At 41.0% G+C, this 21,498-nt stretch overlaps 1 protein-coding gene across 1 annotated transcript in view; it reads right to left on the bottom strand.

Moving 5' to 3' along the window:
- The window catches only part of ALMS1 (ALMS1 centrosome and basal body associated protein), a 230,543-nt gene that overhangs the window by 11,208 nt on the left and 197,837 nt on the right, over positions 1 to 21,498 (bottom strand). The window contains exon 17 of the mRNA XM_053704364.1: positions 1,218 to 1,281. Within this exon, the coding sequence (XP_053560339.1) occupies positions 1,218 to 1,281 (64 nt within the window). The remainder of the gene's footprint in view (positions 1 to 1,217; positions 1,282 to 21,498) is intronic.

Here is a 21,498-nt window from a genome sequence, read left to right as displayed (position 1 = left end):
CATTTACCCAAGTAATAGTGCATGGTTGTGAGTTGTATCCCACAATAGTCATACACAGTTGTCTATATCTTGTGAGTGTCAAGTGAAGTGATCATTCTGGAACTGTATAACAAAGTAAAAAGTGACATTTATCCAAGCATTGCATGGTGGGAGTCTACACTGGACACTTGTCTTCATATGTATCTAGTAGAGCTTACATAAAACATCAACTAGTTACACCTCTTCGAACCCTAAGAAAAACTGACAGCACAAATAACTTGTTTACAAGGGAGGGCCAAATGAAACTATCTTGAGGGCCGCATTTGGCCCTGGGGCCGGTACTTTGAGACCATTGGGCTAAAGTGTTTATGTCAATTAGCCCTAGTGGGAGGGGGGAACGTTTAATACATGTGATTCTACCGTTAAAGTGCTAGTGGTATAAAGCTGCACAGAGCAACTGTAGGACTCGCTGATTTTCTATTCAGACAAACCAGTGTATGTACAGCTAATAGCATCAAACGCCTTTTGCTTTTGTGTATAACTGTGCTCGTCCCACGCTACCTAAAGAGGCCAAAAACAAATTCTGTACCCGGCACATACTGCAATTCAATAGCAGGTTTAGGAAAGTTCCAGCACTTGGGTTACAGATTTTGCCTTCTGGTTGCTTTAGGGATCGTGGAACATTCTTTACATAAAAACAAAATGCTTAATATCCCTTTAATAATCATTACACCAAGTTGTCTACTTCCGCTGCATTCTGATTTTAAACAAAACCAGTTTACAGGATGAAGTTAAAGGTACAGTATAGTGCAAATTTGTCATGTGCGAATTGTTCAGCGTGTATCGGATGTAATGGAGGCAACCTTTATTGATGCGATCACTGTGACACCCTGACCCTGCTTGTGTATATTTGTGCCCTGCTGAGGCATGCAGAAATAGTGCAGTCTCGTCACTGTAAAAAAAACCTGGAAGTGGCCGTAAAGGATTAACTAATTTTCTTGAACACACAATGTTAATTTGAGCAGTTGTGAAGAGCCTAGGCCAGGGGTCAGAAACCTTGGCACCCCTGATGTTTCAGAACTACATTTCCCATGATGCTCAACTAGAATGCAGAGTGCCTAAGCATCATTGGAAAAAGGAAATACAACTTTAATCATAGCAATTTGAAGATAAATTGGAATCCTACAACATACAGCTATTTTATTAGATAGAGATATCCGGTAAAACAAAACACTCACCTTTTGGAACGTTGGATCATCTCTTGCTTTGGGACGGTTCTGGTTTTCTGCACTTTCCTCGACTCTGAGAAGGAAAATGTTGTGTTTGAGATGTCTGGTTGACAAATATCATTCACATATTTTATTTTCTAGTCAAGCTCTTGTCCTGGGGACTTTAAATAGTACAGGATTTAAAAGGAGTTGTGGTTTTTACTCAGCCACTCCATGATGCAGAGCCCAGGGCTTGCTACAAGTGGCACAGTGATTGCTTAATCAGTGTAGGTGCTCATTTATATCTGTGCCTAATTAGCCACAAGCAGAGGAGTTAAACTAAAATAAGTATGCTTTTTAAGGGGTGTGTCCCTGGACTGCAAAACAATGCAAATTTTACAATTTTAAACCTCTTATCCTGTATGCACAGCTACTGCAATGCAGTGCTTAATTATTCATATACTGCACATATAAACAAATATTTCAATGTCCCTTTAAAGGGATAGTAACAAGACTTGTTTTGCAAATGACTAACATACAAGTGTGAAAACTTTACAGTACAGATTGTGTTTGCTGCAAATGTTTTTTTTTTTTTTATTTATCTGGAGGAGCTTTTTTACTGAAAAACACCAGGCTTTTCACCTCTGCTGAGGACAATTAGGGACAGTTATGTAGTATGGTTAGGCTTGTGAAATCTGCCGTGTGCACTTCTGATTCTCAGAATTGGAAAACCCCACATTTTCCAAGTTAAATTACAGAAAAATGGGAAAATAAAATAATGTATGTAAGAACTTACCTGATAAATTAATTTCTTTCATAGTGGCGAGAGTCCACAAGCTTACTACTGATGGGATATACATTCCTACCAGGAGGAGGCAAAGTTTCTAAAACCTCAGATGCCTATAAATACACCTCCTACCTCACTCATATCTCAGTTTAACGTATAGCCAAGTTAGTGAGGTGTATAAGAAGTAAAAGCATAAAAAAGGGGAATAGGATAAATAAATGTGCTTTATACAAAAAAATCATAACCCCAACAAAATGGGTGGGTCTCGTGGACTCTCGCCACCATGAAAGAAATTAATTTAACAGGTAAGTTTTTACATAAATTATGTTTTCTTTCATATAGGTGGCGAGAGTCCACGAGCTAGTTACTGATGGGATATAATACCCAAGATGTGGAAGTCCACAAGTAACTGTAGAGGGAGGGATAAAATAACAACAGCTATTTCCGCTGAGTAATTAAATCCAAAAAATAAGTAAGTTTTCTTAAAAATTCAAAAAACTTAAATCATAGGCACTAGAATCAAACTGAAATAGCTGCCTGAAGAACCTTTCTGCCAAAAGCTGCTTCAGAAGAAGCAAAAACATGAAAATTGTAAAATTTAGTGAATGTATGCAAAGAAGACCAAGTGGCTGCTTTGCAGATTTGATCAACTGAAGCTTTATTCTTGAAAGCCCAACTGGCAACTGATCTTGTAGAATGAGCTGTTATTCTCTGAGACGAAGACTGCCCCGCCTCCAAATAAGCTTTGTGAATAAGAAGTTTCAACCAAGATGCCAAAGAAATGGCAGAGACTTTCTGACCTTTTCTGGAACCAGAAAAAATAAGAAATAGACTAGAAAGTCTTTCTGAAATCTTTAGTAGCCTCAACATAATATTTCAAAGCTCTTACCACATCCAAAGAATGTAAAGACCTTTCAAGAGTATTCTTAGGATTAGAAAACAAGGAAGGAACAATAATTTCCCTATTGATGTTGATAGAATTCACAACTTTAGGCAAAAATTTAAATGAAGTCCGCAAAACAGATTTATTTTGATGGGAAATCAGATAAGGAGACTCGCAAAAGAGAGAGCAGACAATTCAGAAACTCTTCTAGCAGCAGAGATAGCCAAGAGAAATAACACTTTCCAAGAAAGTAGTTTGATATTCAAAGAATGCATAGGCTCAAAAGGAGGAGCCTGCAAAGTCTTTAATACAAAATTTAGACTCCAAGGAGGAGAGATAGATTTAATAACAGGTGTGATACGAGTCAAAGCCTGTACGAAACCGTGAATATCAGGAAGATTAGCAATCTTTCTGTGAAATAAAACAGAAAGAGCAGAGATTTGTCCTTTCAATGTGTTGGCAGACAAACCTTTATCCAAACCATCCAGAAGAAACTGTAGAATCCTAGGAATTCTAAAAGAATGCCAAGAATAATCATGAGTGGAACACCATTAAATATAGGTTTTCCAAACCTTGTGATATATTTTCCTTGAAATGGGCTTACGAGCCTGTATCATAGTGTTAAACACACTCTATGACTAATGACTAAGCGTTCAGTTTCCATGCCTTAAAATTTAGAAATTTAAGATCGAATGGAAAAACAGGCCCTTGAGACAGAAGGTCTGGTCTTAGAGGAAGTGACTAAGGTTGTCAACTGGACATTCAGACAAGGTCTGCATAACAGAACCTGTGAGGCTATGCTGGTGCTATCAGAAACACATAAGATTGTTCCATTATGATCTTTGAGATCACTCTTGGAAGAAGAACCAGAGGTGGAAAAAAATAAGCAGGTTGATAAAACCAAGCATCCATAATTTCTGCCTAAGGATCCCTGGACCTGGAGAGGTATTTGGGAAGTTTCTTGTTTAGACGAAAGGCCATTAGATCTGGAAGACCCCACATCTACACAATCTGATAGAACACATCTGGATGGATAGATCACTTTCCCGGATGTAGAATCTGACAGCTGAGATAATCCGCTTCCCAATTGTCTACACCTGATGTAAGAATCGCAGTGATTAGACAAGAGTTGGATTCCGCCTAAGAAAGTATTAGAGACACTTCTTTCATTGCTAGGGGACTGCGAGTCCCCCCTTGATCATTGACATATGCCACTGTTGAGACATTGTCTGTTTGAAACCGTATATACGGTTCTCTCTTTAATAGAGGCCAAGCCTGAAGATCTCTGGAAACAGCACGGATTTCTAATATAGATTGGTAACCTCGACTCTCGAGGATTCCAAACTCCTTGTGCTGTCAGAGACCCCATATAGCTCCCCAACGTGTGAGACTTGCATCTGTTGTGATCACAGTCCAGGTAGGACGAACAAAGGAGGCCCCTTGAACACAAAGGTGATTGTTGGGATTTAAGTATATCAGTTGAAATATCTAAATATAATATACAATAAATGTGAAAAACAAGCGTGCAAAAAGTTCAATAATACTGGAAGGATATATCCGTTTCTGACCGAAATCTTTGGCGACTTGAATCTTCAAAGGGTCCTCAAGTGAGAGTCAAGAGAAAGGAAACACAAAATAGCGTAACACTGTAAACCCTCTGGGTAAGGTGAAATGATAGGACAAATTATCACTCACATTTGTTGGAGCCAATACAAGCTCTGTATGATGGGCATACCTACTTTATACTGGTAGGCAAACAGTATCCCACAACGTAAATCAGGTAAAATAAATTTATTAAAATGCTAAAATACGTCACAAATGCTCAGTGTAAACAATCATACAAAGGGATCCAATATGAAAACAGTCAATATTTACTGTCTAGAGTACACGAGACCACCGGATGGATGCGTATGGAGAGCAGAAACTGAACCGCTTACCAACAGCTATCCTCAATCGGCTAGGTGATACTCCGCCCTGAGAGCTACTGGCACGTTTTGCCACGTAGAAGTGGGAGAGAGTACCATTGTACGTTTCGCTGACCAACTTGCAGCTTTGTCAAGGAATGTAGTGCGCATGTCAAAATTTGTCGTTTATACAGCAAACGAACCGGAAGTTGACACCAAAAACATTGGCTAAACAATATACCCAAAGGGCAATTTCTTTGACTTCGAATTTCAAGAACAATCTCAAATTTTGAAAAAAAAGTTTTGTGGAAAAAAACTACTCAGTCCAATTTAGATGAGAAAATGTATGAAATATTAAAACTAGAAAGGAAGGAATTGCTTAAATATAAAAATAAAGAACCGTCAAAAAAGATAAAAACAATTTGGCAAACAGGCTAATATTTCAACACAACACACAAAGTAAAGATCTAAGGGAAATTATACAAAGACATTGGGGAATCCTCACTCCGTATTCCACATTATCAGGATTTTTAGGGGATGCCCCAATATAATTTTCAAGACAGTTCAGAATCTTAAATTTCAGCTCTAATAATTCCACTAAGTTGGATAATAAAACCAGTAAGAATTGGCTTCTTCCCTCTCAAATGGGATTTAGAAAATAAATGTCAATATTGCAATGCATGCAAACAAATGAAACAATCACCTAAAATTTCAAGTAACTTTTTTCTAGAGATGGTAAAAAAAAAGTTATGATATAAATCAGTTCATCACATGCAATAGCAAAAAATGTTATTTATCTATTAAGCTGCTTGTGTGATCTGATTTATATAGGATGCACTTCAAGATTGTTAAAAACCAGACTTAACAAGCACATATATAATATTGAGAACGGTTTCCCCAATCACTTAGTTTCCACTCATTCCAATCTTAAAAATAATAGAAACGTTGCGGACTTACAGTTTTTAGGTATTCGTAAAGTGGAGCCCAACTGGAGAGGGGTGACACACAAAACACTTTGGGCCGTACGGAGATGAAAATGGATCCACATTATGGACAGATAGTTTATGAAGTCCATAATTTTTTATGAGATTTCTTAACAGGTGTTTTTTTATATAATATATGTCATAAAGGCATAGGGTATATGAGTTACTTGCATCTATTTATTTATTGTGAAAGGTTCGATATTTTTTTATTATGCCTTCATTAATTATTAATTTATTATATATGTGTTTGTAATATATATACTCTATTGTGTAGATAGATTGCCTAAATGTTTCTATCTCCAATGTATCTCAATTGTTTCTAATTTTCCTTTAACAAACGTTTCCATATTTTATACACTATGTATCAAACCTCTAATGTGTAGTTCAGATTGCCAATCTGGATCCGTAGATACCCAAAACAATCGTGGCGGACAATTCCTCATGAACTTCTAGTTCGTATGCAACATGCTGTATTAAGGACGAAATTTTGACATGTGCACTACATTCCTTGACAAAGCTGCAAGTTGGTCAGCGAAACGTACGTTGGAACTCTCTCCCACTTTTACGTCAAAACGTGCCAGTAACTCTCAGGGCGGAGTATCACCTAGCCGGTTGAGGAAAGCTGTTGGTATGTGGTTAAGTTTCTGCTCTCCATTCAAATCCATCCGGTGGGCTGGTGTACTCTGGACAGTAAATATTGACTGTTTTCCTATCGGATCCCTTTGTATGATTGTTTACACTGAGCATTTGTGACCTATTTTAGCATTTTAATAAATGTATTTTACCAGATTTACGCTGTGGGATACTGTTTGCCTACCAGAATAAAGTAGGTGTGCGCATCATACAGAACTTGTAGTAGCTCCAACAAATGTGAGTAATCATTCGTCCCATAATTTCACCTTACCCAGTGGGTTTACAGTGTTACACTATTTTGTGTTTCCTTTCTCTTGTCTCTCACTTGAGGACCCATTGAAGATTCAAGTCACCAAAGATTTCGGTCAGAAACGGATATATCCTTCCAGTGTTATTGAACTTTTTGCACTCTTGTTTTTTACATTTATTGTATTTTTTTTGTTTCATTTTGTGATTTTTCGTACATTTATTTCATACATCGGAGTATAATCCCTGCACCATTGGTGCAACATGCAAAGCTGTAGAAGTCTCATATGAAAACAAGCAAAAGGGATTGCGTCTGATGCTGCAAACATGAGGCCTAAAACTTCCAGACACATAGCCACTGAAGGAAATGATAAGAGACTGAAGGTTTAGACAAGTTGAAACCAATCTCAAACATCTCTTTTCTGTTAGAAATAGAGTCATGGACACTGAATCTATCTGGAAACCTAAAAAGGTGACCTTTGTCTGAGGAATCAAGAAAAATTGATCCTCCAAACATGTCAGAAGTTGTTTTGTGTGAGAATCTGCTAAATGAAAAGATTGAGCTAGTACCAAGATATCCTCTCAATAAGGAAACACCACAATACCCTGCACTCTGATTACAGATAGAAGGGCACCTAGAACTATTGAGAATATTCTTGGTGCTTTTGCAAAACCAAATGGAAGAGCGACAAATTGGTAATGCTTGTTTAGAAAAGAGAATCTTAGAAATTGATAGTGATCTGGATTAATCAAATTGTGAAGGTTAGCGTCCTTTAAGTCTATTGTGGACATGAGGTAACCTTGCTAAACAAAAGGCAGAATAGTCCTTATAGTCACTATCTTAAAAGTTGGGGCTCTTACAAAACGATTAAAAGTTTTCAGATCTAAAATTGGTCTGAAATAATTTTCCTTCTTTAGTACAATGAATAGATTTGAATAAAAAACAGAATTTATGCTTACCTGATAAATTACTTTCTCTTACGGTGTATCCAGTCCACGGATTCATCCTTACTTGTGGGATATTCTCATTCCCTACAGGAAGTGCAAAGAGAGCACACATCAGAGCTTTCCATATAGCTCCCCCTCAGGCTCCGCCCCCCCAGTCATTCGACCGACGGTTAGGAGAAAAAGGAGAAACCATAGGGTGCAGTGGTGACTGTAGTTTGACAAAAATAAATTTAAACCTGACTTAATTGCCAGGGCGGGCCGTGGACTGGATACACCGAAAGAGAAAGTAATTTATCAGGTAAGCATAAATTCTGTTTTCTCTTACATGGTGTATCCAGTCCACGGATTCATCCTTACTTGTGGGATACCAATACCAAAGCTTTAGGACATGGATGAAGGGAGGGAACAAGTCAGGTAACCTAAACGGAAGGCACCACTGCTTGCAAAACCCTTCTCCCAAAAATAGCCTCAGAAGAAGCAAAAGTAACGCATTTGTAAAATTTGGCAAAAGTATGCAGTGAAGACCAAGTCGCTGCTTTACAAATCTGTTCAACAGGAGCTTCATTCTTGAAAGCCCATGTGGAAGCCACAGCTCTGGTGAAAAGAGCTGTAATTCGTTCAGGAGGCTGCTGTCCAGCAGTCTCATAAGTCAATCGGATAATGCTTTTCAGCCAAAGGAAAGAGAGGTAGCAGTAGCTTTTTGACCTCTCCTCTTACCAGAATAGACAACCAACAAGGATGATGTTTGTCTGAAATCTTTAGTTGCTTTTAAATAGAATTTTAAAGCACGAACCACATCAAGATTGTGTAACAGCCGTTCCTTCTTAGAAACTGGATTAGGACACAGAGAAGGAACAATGATTTCCTGGTTAATATTCTTATTAGAAACCACTTTCGGAAGGAAACCAGGTTTGGTACGCAAAACAACCTTATCTGCATGGAACACCAGATAGGGTGAATTACACTGCAAAGCAGACAATTCTGAAACTCTTCGAGCAGAAGAAATAGCTACCAAAAACAAACTAACACCACATTCCCTTTACACTCCCGTGGAGATGCTACTTGTTAGAGCGGCAAAGAGAATGACTGGGGGGGCGGAGCCTGAGGGGGAGCTATATGGACAGCTCTGCTGTGTGCTCTCTTTGCACTTCCTGTAGGGAATGAGAATATTCCACAAGTAAGGATGAATCCGTGGACTGGATACACCATGTAAGAGAAAAACACAATTCTTGTTCCTGCTGTGGAACTGGGATAAATACCCCTGAAAGTTCTAGATCTGAAACATATTTCAGAAAGGCTTGAAGCTTTTACTGTTTTTTTTTTGCTACATGGGTAAGAAAGAATCTTCCCAAGGGAGGTCTTATTTTGAATCCTATTTGATAGTTCTGAGAAATGATATTCTGAATCCACTGATTTTGGACAGAGTCTGCACCCTACCAAAAGAACTGGCTTGAGGGCCGCAACTTCATGTAGGTTTAGGGGCAGGTTTTGGTTTCTTATAAGGCTTGGATTTATTCCAATTCAGAGATGGTCTCCAATTAGAGCCAGAGGCCTTAAGGGAATGGGTTGTTTTCTGTTCTCTATTCTGAGGAAAGGAAGAAAACGATTGGGAGCGTTTAATTTACCCTTAAATTTATTGTCTTGGGGCAGAAAAACTCCCTTACCCCCAGTAACAGTGGAGATAATAGAATCCAATTGTGAACCAAAAAGATTTTTACCTTGAAAAGAAAGAGATAATAATCTAGTTTAATAGATATAACAGGTCTAAGAATATAGCCAGTATGTAAATATGCCCTTCTTAGATAAGATTCAAGCTTCCTATCTAAAGGATCCTTGGCTACAAGTAAAGGATACAATTTCTTAAACCTAGAAGGGTTAAGAGAGGTACCAGGCTTAGACCATTCTTTAGCAATCACATTAGAGATAGTGTCAGGAATAGGAAATACTTCAGGAGTAATAACAGTCTTAAAGGGCAAGTCAACCAAAAAAATGTTTTTTCTCAGACAGATAAAGTTTACTAGGATAAATAGTTCAAACTGTAGCCCAATTTCGCTAAAAATATCGTTTTCAAGAAAAATGACTTACTACATGACCCTCAGCCGTTTTGAAATGGCCACCTGCCCCCTCCTCTCCCCATCTTCCTCCCTTCCTCTTCTGCCAGTGATCGCAGTAACTTTGTGACCATCCAGGTTCCGTTTTTGGAGCATGCGCAATGCAACGATTTTAGTGCCGGGGGCCTTTTGAAGCAGGAACAAAAAAAAAAAAAAAAAAACGCTCAGTATCCTAGCGGTTCCTATATGCACCGGATCAGTGGGCTTATCTCCATCTACCGGTCACAGAGCAGTTCCTACTTCTGCATAGGATTGTAATAGTTATGTGAAGTATAAGCTTATTATCATATCAAGATTACATGCCTATTACAATCCTATGCAGAAGTAGGAACTGCTCTGTGACCGGTGTTGGGCAAAAACACGGCAACTGTTTAATATGTTTCCTGTTACCAGATGTCCCATGTTAGTCATGCTGAAAAGCATTACATATCTCGCTGAAAATTCCCCTGCACCACTCTGCCCTATCTATGTAATTTACATGAACTTGTATCCTCAGCTAGTGCTGCACTAGCTGCTAAGTAATTGCTTCCCCTTTTGCACCGAGTGGGGACAGTTTAATGTGTGGTATAGACATTGCCCAGTGCTTAGCATGATATGGCAGAGTGGTGCAGGGGAATTTTCAGCGAGATATGTAATGTTTTTCAGCATGACTAACAGGGGACAGTAACAGGAAACATATAAAACAGTGTAAAACACCGGTCACAGAGCAGTTCCTACTTCTGCATAGACATGTATCTTGATATGATAATAAGCTTATACTTCACATAACTATTACAATCTTATGCAGAAAATTAGGAACTGCTCTGTGACTGGTAGATGGAAAGAAGCCAACTGGTCCGGAACCACTAGGATACTGAGCGGTTATTTTTTGTTTCAAAAGGCCCCCGGCACTAAAATCGGCGCATTGCTCATGCGGCAAAATCGGGAATGCGGAGGAACGCAAAGTTACTGCGATCACTGACAGAAGAGGAAGGGAGGAAGATGGGGAGAGGAGGGGGCTGGTAGCCATTTCAAAATGGCCGAGAGACATGTAGTAGGTAATTTTACTTGAAAACTATATATTTAGCAAAATTGGGCTACAAGTTGAACTATTTATCCTAGTAAACTTTATCTGTGAGTAAAAACATTTTTTGGGTTGACTTGCCCTTTAAATACAGAATTTATACAATTACTAGCTTTACCAGGAGGTTTAGACTCGTTAATACTTAAAGTAAACAAAACTTCCTTTAAAAGAGAACGAATATATTCTATTTTAAATAAAAGAAGATTTGTCTATATCTGTCTCTGACGTGGTATCCTCTCTGAATCAGAGGAAAACCCATCAGTAGAGGATACATCAGTATGCTGAAGGTCAGAACTTAATTCACTAAGTTTATGAAAATGTTGCAAGACCCTTTTACGTTTATTTGAAGGCAGAATAGCCTTCTCTATAGCTGCAGCAATAAAATCTTACATTTATGCAGTAATGCTATGTACATTAGACTAAGATGGAATAACAGTGGGTGTATTTGTAGATATATTATCAGCATTTAACAATTTGTCAAAACAAGAGCCACATAACTGAGCTGAAGAATTTAGATCAGCTTTATTACAACAAACACACTTAGCTTTGGTAGATACGTGTTCAGGCAGCTCAAATCCTATGGTAACATCAGAGGCACGTTCAGTTTGAGACATAATTGCAAAAAAACATAATTTATGCTTACCTGATAAATTCCTTTCTTCTGTTGTGTGATCAGTCCACGGGTCATCATTACTTCTGGGATATAACTCCTCCCCAACAGGAAATGCAAGAGGATTCACCCAGCAGAGCTGCATATAGCTCCTCCCCTCTACGTCAGTCCCAGTCATTCGACCAAGAATCAACGAGAAAGGAGTAACCAAGGGTGAAGTGGTGACTGGAGTATAATTTAAAAGATATTCACCTGCCTTAAAACAGGGCGGGCCGTGGACTGATCACACAACAGAAGAAAGGAATTTATCAGGTAAGCATAAATTATGTTTTCTTCTGTTATGTGTGATCAGTCCACGGGTCATCATTACTTCTGGGATACCAATACCAAAGCAAAAGTACACGGATGACGGGAGGGATAGGCAGGCTCATTATATAGAAGGAACCACTGCCTGAAGAACCTTTCTCCCAAAAATAGCCTCCGAAGAAGCAAAAGTGTCAAATTTGTAAAATTTGGAAAAAGTATGAAGCGAAGACCAAGTTGCAGCCTTGCAAATCTGTTCAACAGAGGCCTCATTCTTAAAGGCCCAAGTGGAAGCCACAGCTCTAGTGGAGTGAGCTGTAATTCTTTCAGGAGGCTGCTGACCAGCAGTCTCATAGGCTAAACGTATTATGCTACGAAGCCAAAAAGAGAGAGAGGTAGCAGAAGCTTTTTGACCTCTCCTCTGTCCAGAATAAACGACAAACAGGGAAGAAGTTTGGCGAAAATCTTTAGTTGCCTGCAAGTAGAACTTGAGGGCACGAACTACATCCAGATTGTGTAGAAGACGTTCCTTCTTTGAAGAAGGATTTGGACACAAGGATGGAACAACAATCTCTTGATTGATATTCCTGTTAGTGACCACCTTAGGTAAGAACCCAGGTTTAGTACGCAGAACTACCTTGTCTGAGTGAAAAATCAGATAAGGAGAATCACAATGTAAGGCTGATAACTCAGAGACTCTTCGAGCCGAGGAAATAGCCATTAAAAACAGAACTTTCCAAGATAACAATTTTATATCAATGGAATGAAGGGGTTCAAATGGAACACCCTGTAAAACGTTAAGAACTAAGTTTAAACTCCATGGCGGAGCAACAGCTTTAAACACAGGCTTGATCCTAGCTAAAGCCTGACAAAAAGCCTGGACGTCTGGATTTTCTGACAGACGCCTGTGTAACAAGATGGACAGAGCTGAAATCTGTCCCTTTAATGAACTAGCTGATAAACCCTTTTCTAACCCTTCTTGTAGAAAAGACAATATCCTAGAGATCCTAACCTTACTCCAGGAGTAATGTTTGGATTCGCACCAGTATAGGTATTTACGCCATATTTTATGGTAAATCTTTCTGGTAACAGGCTTCCTAGCCTGTATCAGGGTATCAATAACCGACTCAGAAAAACCACGTTTTGATAAAATCAAACGTTCAATTTCCAAGCAGTCAGCTTCAGAGAAGTTAGATTTTGATGTTTGAATGGACCCTGTATCAGAAGGTCCTGTCTTAGAGGTAGAGACCAAGGCGGACAGGATGACATGTCCACTAGATCTGCATACCAAGTCCTGCGTGGCCATGCAGGCGCTATTAGAATCACTGATGCTCTCTCCTGCTTGATTTTGGCAATCAATCGAGGAAGCAGCGGAAAGGGTGGAAACACATAAGCCATCCCGAAGTTCCAAGGTGCTGTCAAAGCATCTATCAGAACCGCTCCCGGATCCCTGGATCTGGACCCGTAGCGAGGAAGTTTGGCGTTCTGGCGAGACGCCATGAGATCTATCTCTGGTTTGCCCCAACGTCGAAGTATTTGGGCAAAGACCTCCGGATGAAGTTCCCACTCCCCCGGATGAAAAGTCTGGCGACTCAAGAAATCCGCCTCCCAGTTCTCCACTCCCGGGATGTGGATTGCTGACAGGTGGCAAGAGTGAGACTCTGCCCAGCGAATTATCTTTGATACTTCCACCATTGCTAGGGAGCTTCTTGTCCCTCCCTGATGGTTGATGTAAGCTACAGTCGTGATGTTGTCCGACTGAAACCTGATGAACCCCCGAGTTGTTAATTGGGGCCAAGCTAGAAGGGCATTGAGAACTGCCCTCAATTCCAGAATGTTTATTGGAAGGAGACTCTCCTCCTGATTCCATAGTCCCTGAGCCTTCAGAGAATTCCAGACAGCGCCCCAACCTAGTAGGCTGGCGTCTGTTGTTACAATTGTCCAGTCTGGCCTGCTGAATGGCATCCCCCTGGACAGGTGTGGCCGATGAAGCCACCATAGAAGAGAATTTCTGGTCTCTTGATTCAGATTCAGAGTAGGGGACAAATCTGAGTAATCCCCATTCCACTGACTTAGCATGCATAATTGCAGAGGTCTGAGGTGTAGGCGTGCAAAAGGTACTATGTCCATTGCCGCTACCATTAAGCCGATCACCTCCATGCATTGAGCTACTGACGGGTGTTGAATGGAATGAAGGACACGGCATGCATTTTGAAGCTTTGTTAACCTGTCCTCTGTCAGGTAAATCTTCATTTCTACAGAATCTATAAGAGTCCCCAAGAATGGAACTCTTGTGAGAGGAAAAAGAGAACTCTTCTTTTCGTTCACTTTCCATCCATGCGACCTTAGAAATGCCAGAACTAACTCTGTATGAGACTTGGCAGTTTGAAAGCTTGAAGCTTGTATTAGAATGTCGTCTAGGTATGGAGCTACCGAAATCCCTCGTGGTCTTAGTACCGCCAGAAGGGCACCCAGAACCTTTGTGAAGATTCTTGGAGCCGTAGCCAATCCGAATGGAAGAGCTACAAACTGGTAGTGCCTGTTTAAGAAGGCAAACCTTAGATACCGGTGATGATCTTTGTGGATCGGTATGTGAAGGTAAGCATCCTTTAAATCCACTGTGGTCATGTACTGACCCTCTTGGATCATGGGTAAGATTGTCCGAATAGTTTCCATTTTGAACGATGGAACTCTTAGGAATTTGTTTAGAATCTTTAAATCTAAGATTGGCCTGAAAGTTCCCTCTTTTTTGGGAACCACAAACAGGTTTGAGTAGAACCCTTGTCCTTGTTCCGACCGCGGAACCGGATGGATCACTCCCATTATTAACAGATCTTGTACGCAGCGTAGAAACGCTTCTTTCTTTATCTGGTTTGTTGACAACCTTGACAGATGAAATCTCCCTCTTGGGGGAGATAATTTGAAGTCTAGAAGGTATCCCTGAGATATGATCTCTAGTGCCCAGGGATCCTGAACATCTCTTGCCCAGGCCTGGGCGAAGAGAGAGAGTCTGCCCCCCACTAGATCCGGTCCCGGATCGGGGGCTCTCGGTTCATGCTGTCTTTGGGGCAGCAGCAGGTTTCCTGGCCTGCTTGCTCTTGTTCCAGGACTGGTTAGGCTTCCAGCCTTGCCTGTAACGAGCAACAGCTCCTTCCTGTTTTGGTGCAGTGGAGGTTGATGCTGCTCCTGTTTTGAAGTTCCGAAAGGGACGAAAATTAGACTGTCTAGCCTTAGCTTTGGCTTTGTCTTGAGGTAGGGCGTGGCCCTTACCTCCTGTAATGTCAGCGATAATCTCTTTCAAACCGGGCCCAAATAAAGACTGCCCCTTGAAAGGTATATTAAGTAATTTGGACTTAGAAGTAACATCAGCTGACCAGGATTTTAGCCACAGCGCCCTACGTGCCTGTATGGCGAATCCTGAGTTCTTAGCCGTAAGTTTGGTTAAATGTACTACGGCCTCCGAAATGAAGGAATTAGCTAGTTTAAGGACTCTAAGCCTGTCCGTAATGTCGTCTAGCGTAGATGAACTAAGGTTCTCTTCAAGCGACTCAATCCAAAATGCTGCCGCAGCCGTAATCGGCGCGATACATGCAAGGGGTTGTAATATAAAACCTTGTTGAACAAACATTTTCTTAAGGTAACCCTCTAATTTTTTATCCATTGGATCTGAGAAAGCACAGCTATCCTCCACCGGGATAGTGGTACGCTTAGCTAAAGTAGAAACTGCTCCCTCCACCTTGGGGACCGTTTGCCATAAGTCCCGAGTGGTGGCGTCTATTGGAAACATCTTTCTAAATATTGGAGGGGGTGAGAACGGCACACCGGGTCTATCCCACTCCTTAGTAACAATTTCAGTTAGTCTCTTAGGTATAGGAAAAACGTCAGTACTCGCCGGTACCGCAAAGTATTTATCCAACCTACACAGTTTCTCTGGTATTGCAACGGTGTTACAATCGTTGAGAGCTGCTAAGACCTCCCCTAGTAATACACGGAGGTTCTCCAATTTAAATTTAAAATTTGAAATATCTGAGTCCAATCTGTTTGGATCAGAACCGTCACCCACAGAATGAAGCTCTCCGTCCTCATGCTCTGCGAGCTGTGACGCAGTATCAGACATGGCCCTAGCATTGTCAGCGCACTCTGTTCTCACCCCAGAGTGATCACGCTTGCCTCTTAGTTCTGGTAATTTAGACAAAACTTCAGTCATAACAGTAGCCATATCTTGTAATGTTATCTGTAATGGCCGCCCAGATGTACTAGGCGCCAAAATATCACGCACCTCCCGGGCGGGAGATGCAGGTACTGCCGCGTGAGGCGAGTTAGTCGGCATAACTCTCCCCTCGCTGTTTGGTGAAATTTGTTCACATTGTACAGATTGACTTTTATTTAAAGTAGCATCAATACAGTTAGTACATAAATTTCTATTGGGCTCCACCTTGGCATTGGAACAAATGACACAGATATCTTCCTCTGAGTCAGACATGTTTAACACACTAGCAAAAAACTTACAACTTGGTTATAATCTTTTTTAGCAAAAAACGTACTGTGCCTCAAAGAGGTACTAACGATTAAATGACAGTTGAAATAATGAACTGAAAAACAGTTATAGCATCAAACTTTAAAAACAACAAAACTTTTAGCAAAGGTTTGTTCCCATTAGTAAAATAACAATAATTAAATTTGACATAAAAAATACAAAGCAACGTTTTTATTCACAGTCACTATAAGAATTCTCACAGCTCTGCTGAGAGAATTTACCTCCCTTCAAAGAAGTTTGAAGACCCCTGAGATCTATCAGAGATGAACCGGATCATGCAGGAAATATAAAAGTAACTGACTGGTATTTTTTGATGCGTAGCAAAGAGCGCCAAAAACGGCCCCTCCCTCTCCCACACAGCAGTGAAGAGAAACGAAACTGTCACAATTAAAGCAAAAAAACTGCCAAGTGGAAAATAATGCCCAAATATTTATTCACACAGTACCTCAGCAATGTAAACGATTCTACATTCCAGCAAAAACGTTTAACATGATAAATAGTTATTAAAAAGGATTAGTGACCTTTAACAGAGTAGTTCCGGTGAAATACCATCCCCAGAATACTGAAGTGTATACATACATGTCATTTTAACGGTATGGCAGGATTTTCTCATCAATTCCATTCAGAAAATAAAAACTGCTACATACCTCAATGCAGATTCATCTGCCCGCTGTCCCCTGATCTGAAGCCTTTACCTCCCTCAGATGGCCGAGAACAGCAATATGATCTTAACTACTCCGGTTAAAATCATAGTAAAAAACTCTGACAGATTCTTCCTCAAACTCTGCCAGAGAAGTAATAACACGCTCCGGTGCTATTTTAAAATAACAAACTTTTGATTGAAGTCATAAAAACTAAGTATAATCACCATAGTCCTCTCACACATCCTATCTAGTCGTTGGGTGCAAGAGAATGACTGGGACTGACGTAGAGGGGAGGAGCTATATGCAGCTCTGCTGGGTGAATCCTCTTGCATTTCCTGTTGGGGAGGAGTTATATCCCAGAAGTAATGATGACCCGTGGACTGATCACACATAACAGAAGAAAACTAAATTTAAAAAAATAAATTAATTCTGCCAATTTATATCCATGCTCCTATGTATAATATATATAGCATGCTTGAGAGAATGGGAAACAGGGACATTTTAAAAAAAAAGAAAACTGATTCATAAAATGTTGCATAAAAGCTCTTTAAGTGTTTTCTGAGAACACTGAATTAGCTGGGGGCGGAGTTTATAACTGCAATTTTGGAGGGAAGCTGTAGTGGATTTCTAATACACCTATCACTCTAAAAACCAGGTAAGAATTTTGATTGTAAATACAAAAAAACAAAATGTACCTAAATAAAGTCTAATGGATACTGATATTATAACTGCATAAAATGTGATTAGCAACATTCCATGAGACTAACATAATACGTAGCATCCTAATTTATAAATAAATTACTAGTTCCAAAAAAAACCCTGTATGTTTCACAGACTCTACCAACCTTGACAAATATTTAGCCACAAATAAAGTTGCTAAAAAAGAGCACTGAATTACTGACTCATGGCATGTATACAAACAATATATAACAACTTTAGTTAAAAAGTGCCCAATCCATAGCTGAGAGTGTCTTATATAATAAAAGTATATATTTACCGTGTAAGACACCCATACACATATAGCAGACAGCCAAACCAGTACTGAAAAATATCAGCAGAGGTAATGGTACAAGAGTATATTGTCGATCTATAAAGGGAGGAAGCAGATGAATCCCTGCAACTGATTTACAGAGAGCCTTAGAATAGATTTCCCATAAACATGGCGACATCAGGCAATACTCCCTTTACATCCCTCAGACAAACACTGTACTTAGAGAGGAACTGGGTTTCAATATGCGTAGAAGCGCCTTTCACCGAAGACATTGAGCACATCATGCTTCACCACCTCCTAAGGAGGCAAAACTGAGGTATGAGTTAGGTGGGAGGTGTATTTATAGGCATTTGAGGTGTGGGAAACTTTGCCACTTCCAGGTAGGAATGCATATCCCATCAATAGCTAGCTCGTGGACTCTTGCCACCTATATAAAAGAAAAACTTAAATTATGCTTACCTGATAATTTTCTTTTCTTCTGACGGGAAGAGTCCACAGCTGCATTCATTACTTTTGGGAATTCAGAACCTGGCCACCAGGAGGAGGCAAAGACACCCCAGCCAAAGGCTTAAATACCTCCCCCACTTCCCTCATCCACCAGTCATTCTGCCAAGGGAACAACGAACAATAGGAGAAATATCAGGGTGAAAAGGTGCCAGAAGAAATTAAATCACAGCCACCACATCGATAAACGCGGGCGGGGAGCTGTGGACTCTTCCCGTCAGAAGAAAAGAAAATTATCAGGTAAGCATAATTTAAGTTTTTCTTCTTAAATGGGAAGAGTCCACAGCTGCATTCATTACTTTTAGGAAAATAATACCCAAGCTATAGAGGACACTGAATGCAAACAAAGGCGGGTACAGAAGGCGGCTCCTTCAAAGGGCACCACAGCCTGAAATTACCCATAAAAAAACTGAAAAAAGAACTGCTCATCAGTTAAAGGGACAGTCTACACCAGAATTTTTATTGTTTTAAAGATAGATAATCCCTTTATTACCCATTCCCCAGTTTTGCATAACCAAAACAGTTATAATAATATACTTTTAACCTCTGTGATTATTTTGTATCTAAGCCTCTGCAAACTGCCCCTTTATATCAGTTCTTTTGACAGACTTGCAGTCTAGCCAATCAGTGCCTGCTCCCAGATAACTTCACATGCCCGAGCACAGTGTTTTCTATATGAAATACGTGAACTAACAACCTCTAGTGGTGAAAAACTGTGGTCTTCAAGGTCTAAGAAATTAGCATATGAACCTCCTAGGTTAAGCTTTCAACTAAGAATACCAACAAAGCAAAATTGGCGATAAAAGTAAATTGGAAAATTGTTTAAAATTACATGCTCTATCTGAATCATGAAAGTTTATTTTGGCCTAGACTGTCCCTTTAAAGAACCGGCATGCCGTGCTGGAGACCACTCAAAATCCTTAGATTCCACTGAGCACAATGCCTCAGAGGAGCCAAGTCCCGCAAGGCTCCCAAATCGCACGAACTTATCCGAAAGAAAGGCACCACCACCTACACACGAAGGGGTGAACGGAGAACCCAAAAAGAGATCCAAAGGACCAACGGATAGGGCCGAAGACAAACGAACGAAGGTGGTTACAGGACAACCACCCAAGGAAAAGAACTCTCTAAGAAGTCCATCTCCCAGGAGACACTCCCCCAACCTATAAGAGAGTGATCGCAAGGAAGAACAAAATACAACCTCATATCCTCTGACACAGCACCATATAACTAATGGTGCTCCAAGGAAGTCACAAACTCCCCACTGAACCCTAGTTTAGCAGATACAACTGCTAAAACTAGCCATATATAGGTAGGAAAACCATTTCAGGCCCGAAGGAAAACCCAGAGCCCACCGACAGGATGGAAAACTAACTGTCCCAAGGAAAAATGCTCACTGTGAAACACATAACACAACTGACAGAACTTGCGAGTTCCAGCTCCAGAGCAGCAAGCTGACCCTAAGTCTTTTAGGGACCCCATCCCACAGAGAGTGCCAAATTATTGACGGAAACTCCTGTCAGGAAATCCAGCCCCCAGAGACATCCAACACCAGCAGCAATACAACCACTTGAGAAAGGAACACCCGTGAACCCCCCAGGGAGGATAGCAGGGTCAAGAGTAAGTACAAGTTCAGATCCAAGAGAGCAAACAGATCTCCGACCTCCCCTCCAAGGGAAGGACCAAACCCCAAAAGTGGCTGGTAACACCCACCTCAAGAAGAACGGAGGTCCTAAGAGGAACTAACCCATTGGAGAACCACTGACCAATTACTAGCAACTGCCACGATATAAGGCTTGCAAGCACACATACCAGGTGCAAGTAGATGACGCAAACCTTCCGCTGGCTAGACAGCAAAAGCTAAACATTAGGCTACTACAGCTAGCTCTACGTGTTTACATTCCTCTAAGAATAACACTCCCAAAAGGGGAGGTAGGGCACAGACTAGTACCAGAGCCAGCCCCCCTGATATCCCACATGCAAGGAGGGAAGAAAAGAATCCTCAAATGAGAAGATAAGGACCCACAGGGTCTCCATGGAAACTGTATACTTCCAAATCCTCCCCAAAAGGGCAAGAGCCAAGGGGAAGAGACCAAAGAGAATGGTAAAACACTACCATTGAGTAATAACCCAACGGTCAGTACTACCAGCTCAGATGGGACAAACAACCTCAAGTCCACCTTAATGGCTGGCGACAACCGCAGATCCACCTGAAAGCAGCAAACTAACCTTCAGGCCGATACCAAATCTCCCATGAGATATAAAACCAACCCTCCCAAGGGAAAAGCGGATGTTCTAAACCCTAAAGCTTGAAAATGAACCACCCAGGACCGAGTACAGCGACCTGGACCCCAAAAACTCAGACAAGAGACGTGGCCCTAGGCCAGAAACCCCGAAATCCGGGACATGCCGTATGTCCTGAGAAACCACCAAGTTGCCTCATATGGAGAAAGGAATTCTAGGTAGAGCATTCCACACCCCTGTGGCCTTAATCATTGGACGCTCGCAAGAGACTCAGACCAATATCATAGAAGACATCTAGACAGGCCAGAGATGGCAATTCGCACCTGTAGGTGGAGCAACACCCTGGATCCACTCCTTGCAACCCTAGAAATCAAGAGCTCCTAGATGTTCTAGGACCACTGCAAGTCCAAGGACCCCGGGGTTTACCAGAGACAGGTCTTCATAAAATGGAGACATACCACAGTAGCGGTATTCAACACGCCACCTCACAGGATCAGCCTCCCAGAAAAACCTGTACCAGGAATAACATAGACAACCCCAGAAATCCCACTGAGAAGCGGACCAGAGGCGGTTGCCAAGGAAAAAAGGGAAGAAAACCAACCCCTGCGCTCCAACTTATGAGAGCGTGCAAGAAACTGAAAAAAGGGGGAGACGTATATAGCCGAACTCCCGGATTCAGATGACCAGACCACTCAAGAAGGGAGAACCAGTCCCCGCAACCTCAAGGAGTACCTGCGACTAGGTCACAAGAAAAACAGACACCCGGAAAATACCAAGATTGAAACGAAAATCGTTATCCAAATTGGTACCACAACTGTCCCGCAGTCATCCCGACCTCCAAAAACCCTTGGGGAATGGAGAACCTCGAAACCTCGGCCAAAAAAACTCCAGGACTCATGAGGAGTTGTAGACTGATCCCC

The sequence above is a fragment of the Bombina bombina genome, chromosome 2 (genome assembly GCF_027579735.1).
Source record: "Bombina bombina isolate aBomBom1 chromosome 2, aBomBom1.pri, whole genome shotgun sequence".
Lineage (NCBI taxonomy): Eukaryota > Metazoa > Chordata > Amphibia > Anura > Bombinatoridae > Bombina > Bombina bombina.
Note: the sequence above shows the minus strand (reverse complement) of the source record. Positions and strands in the feature narration are given on the sequence as shown.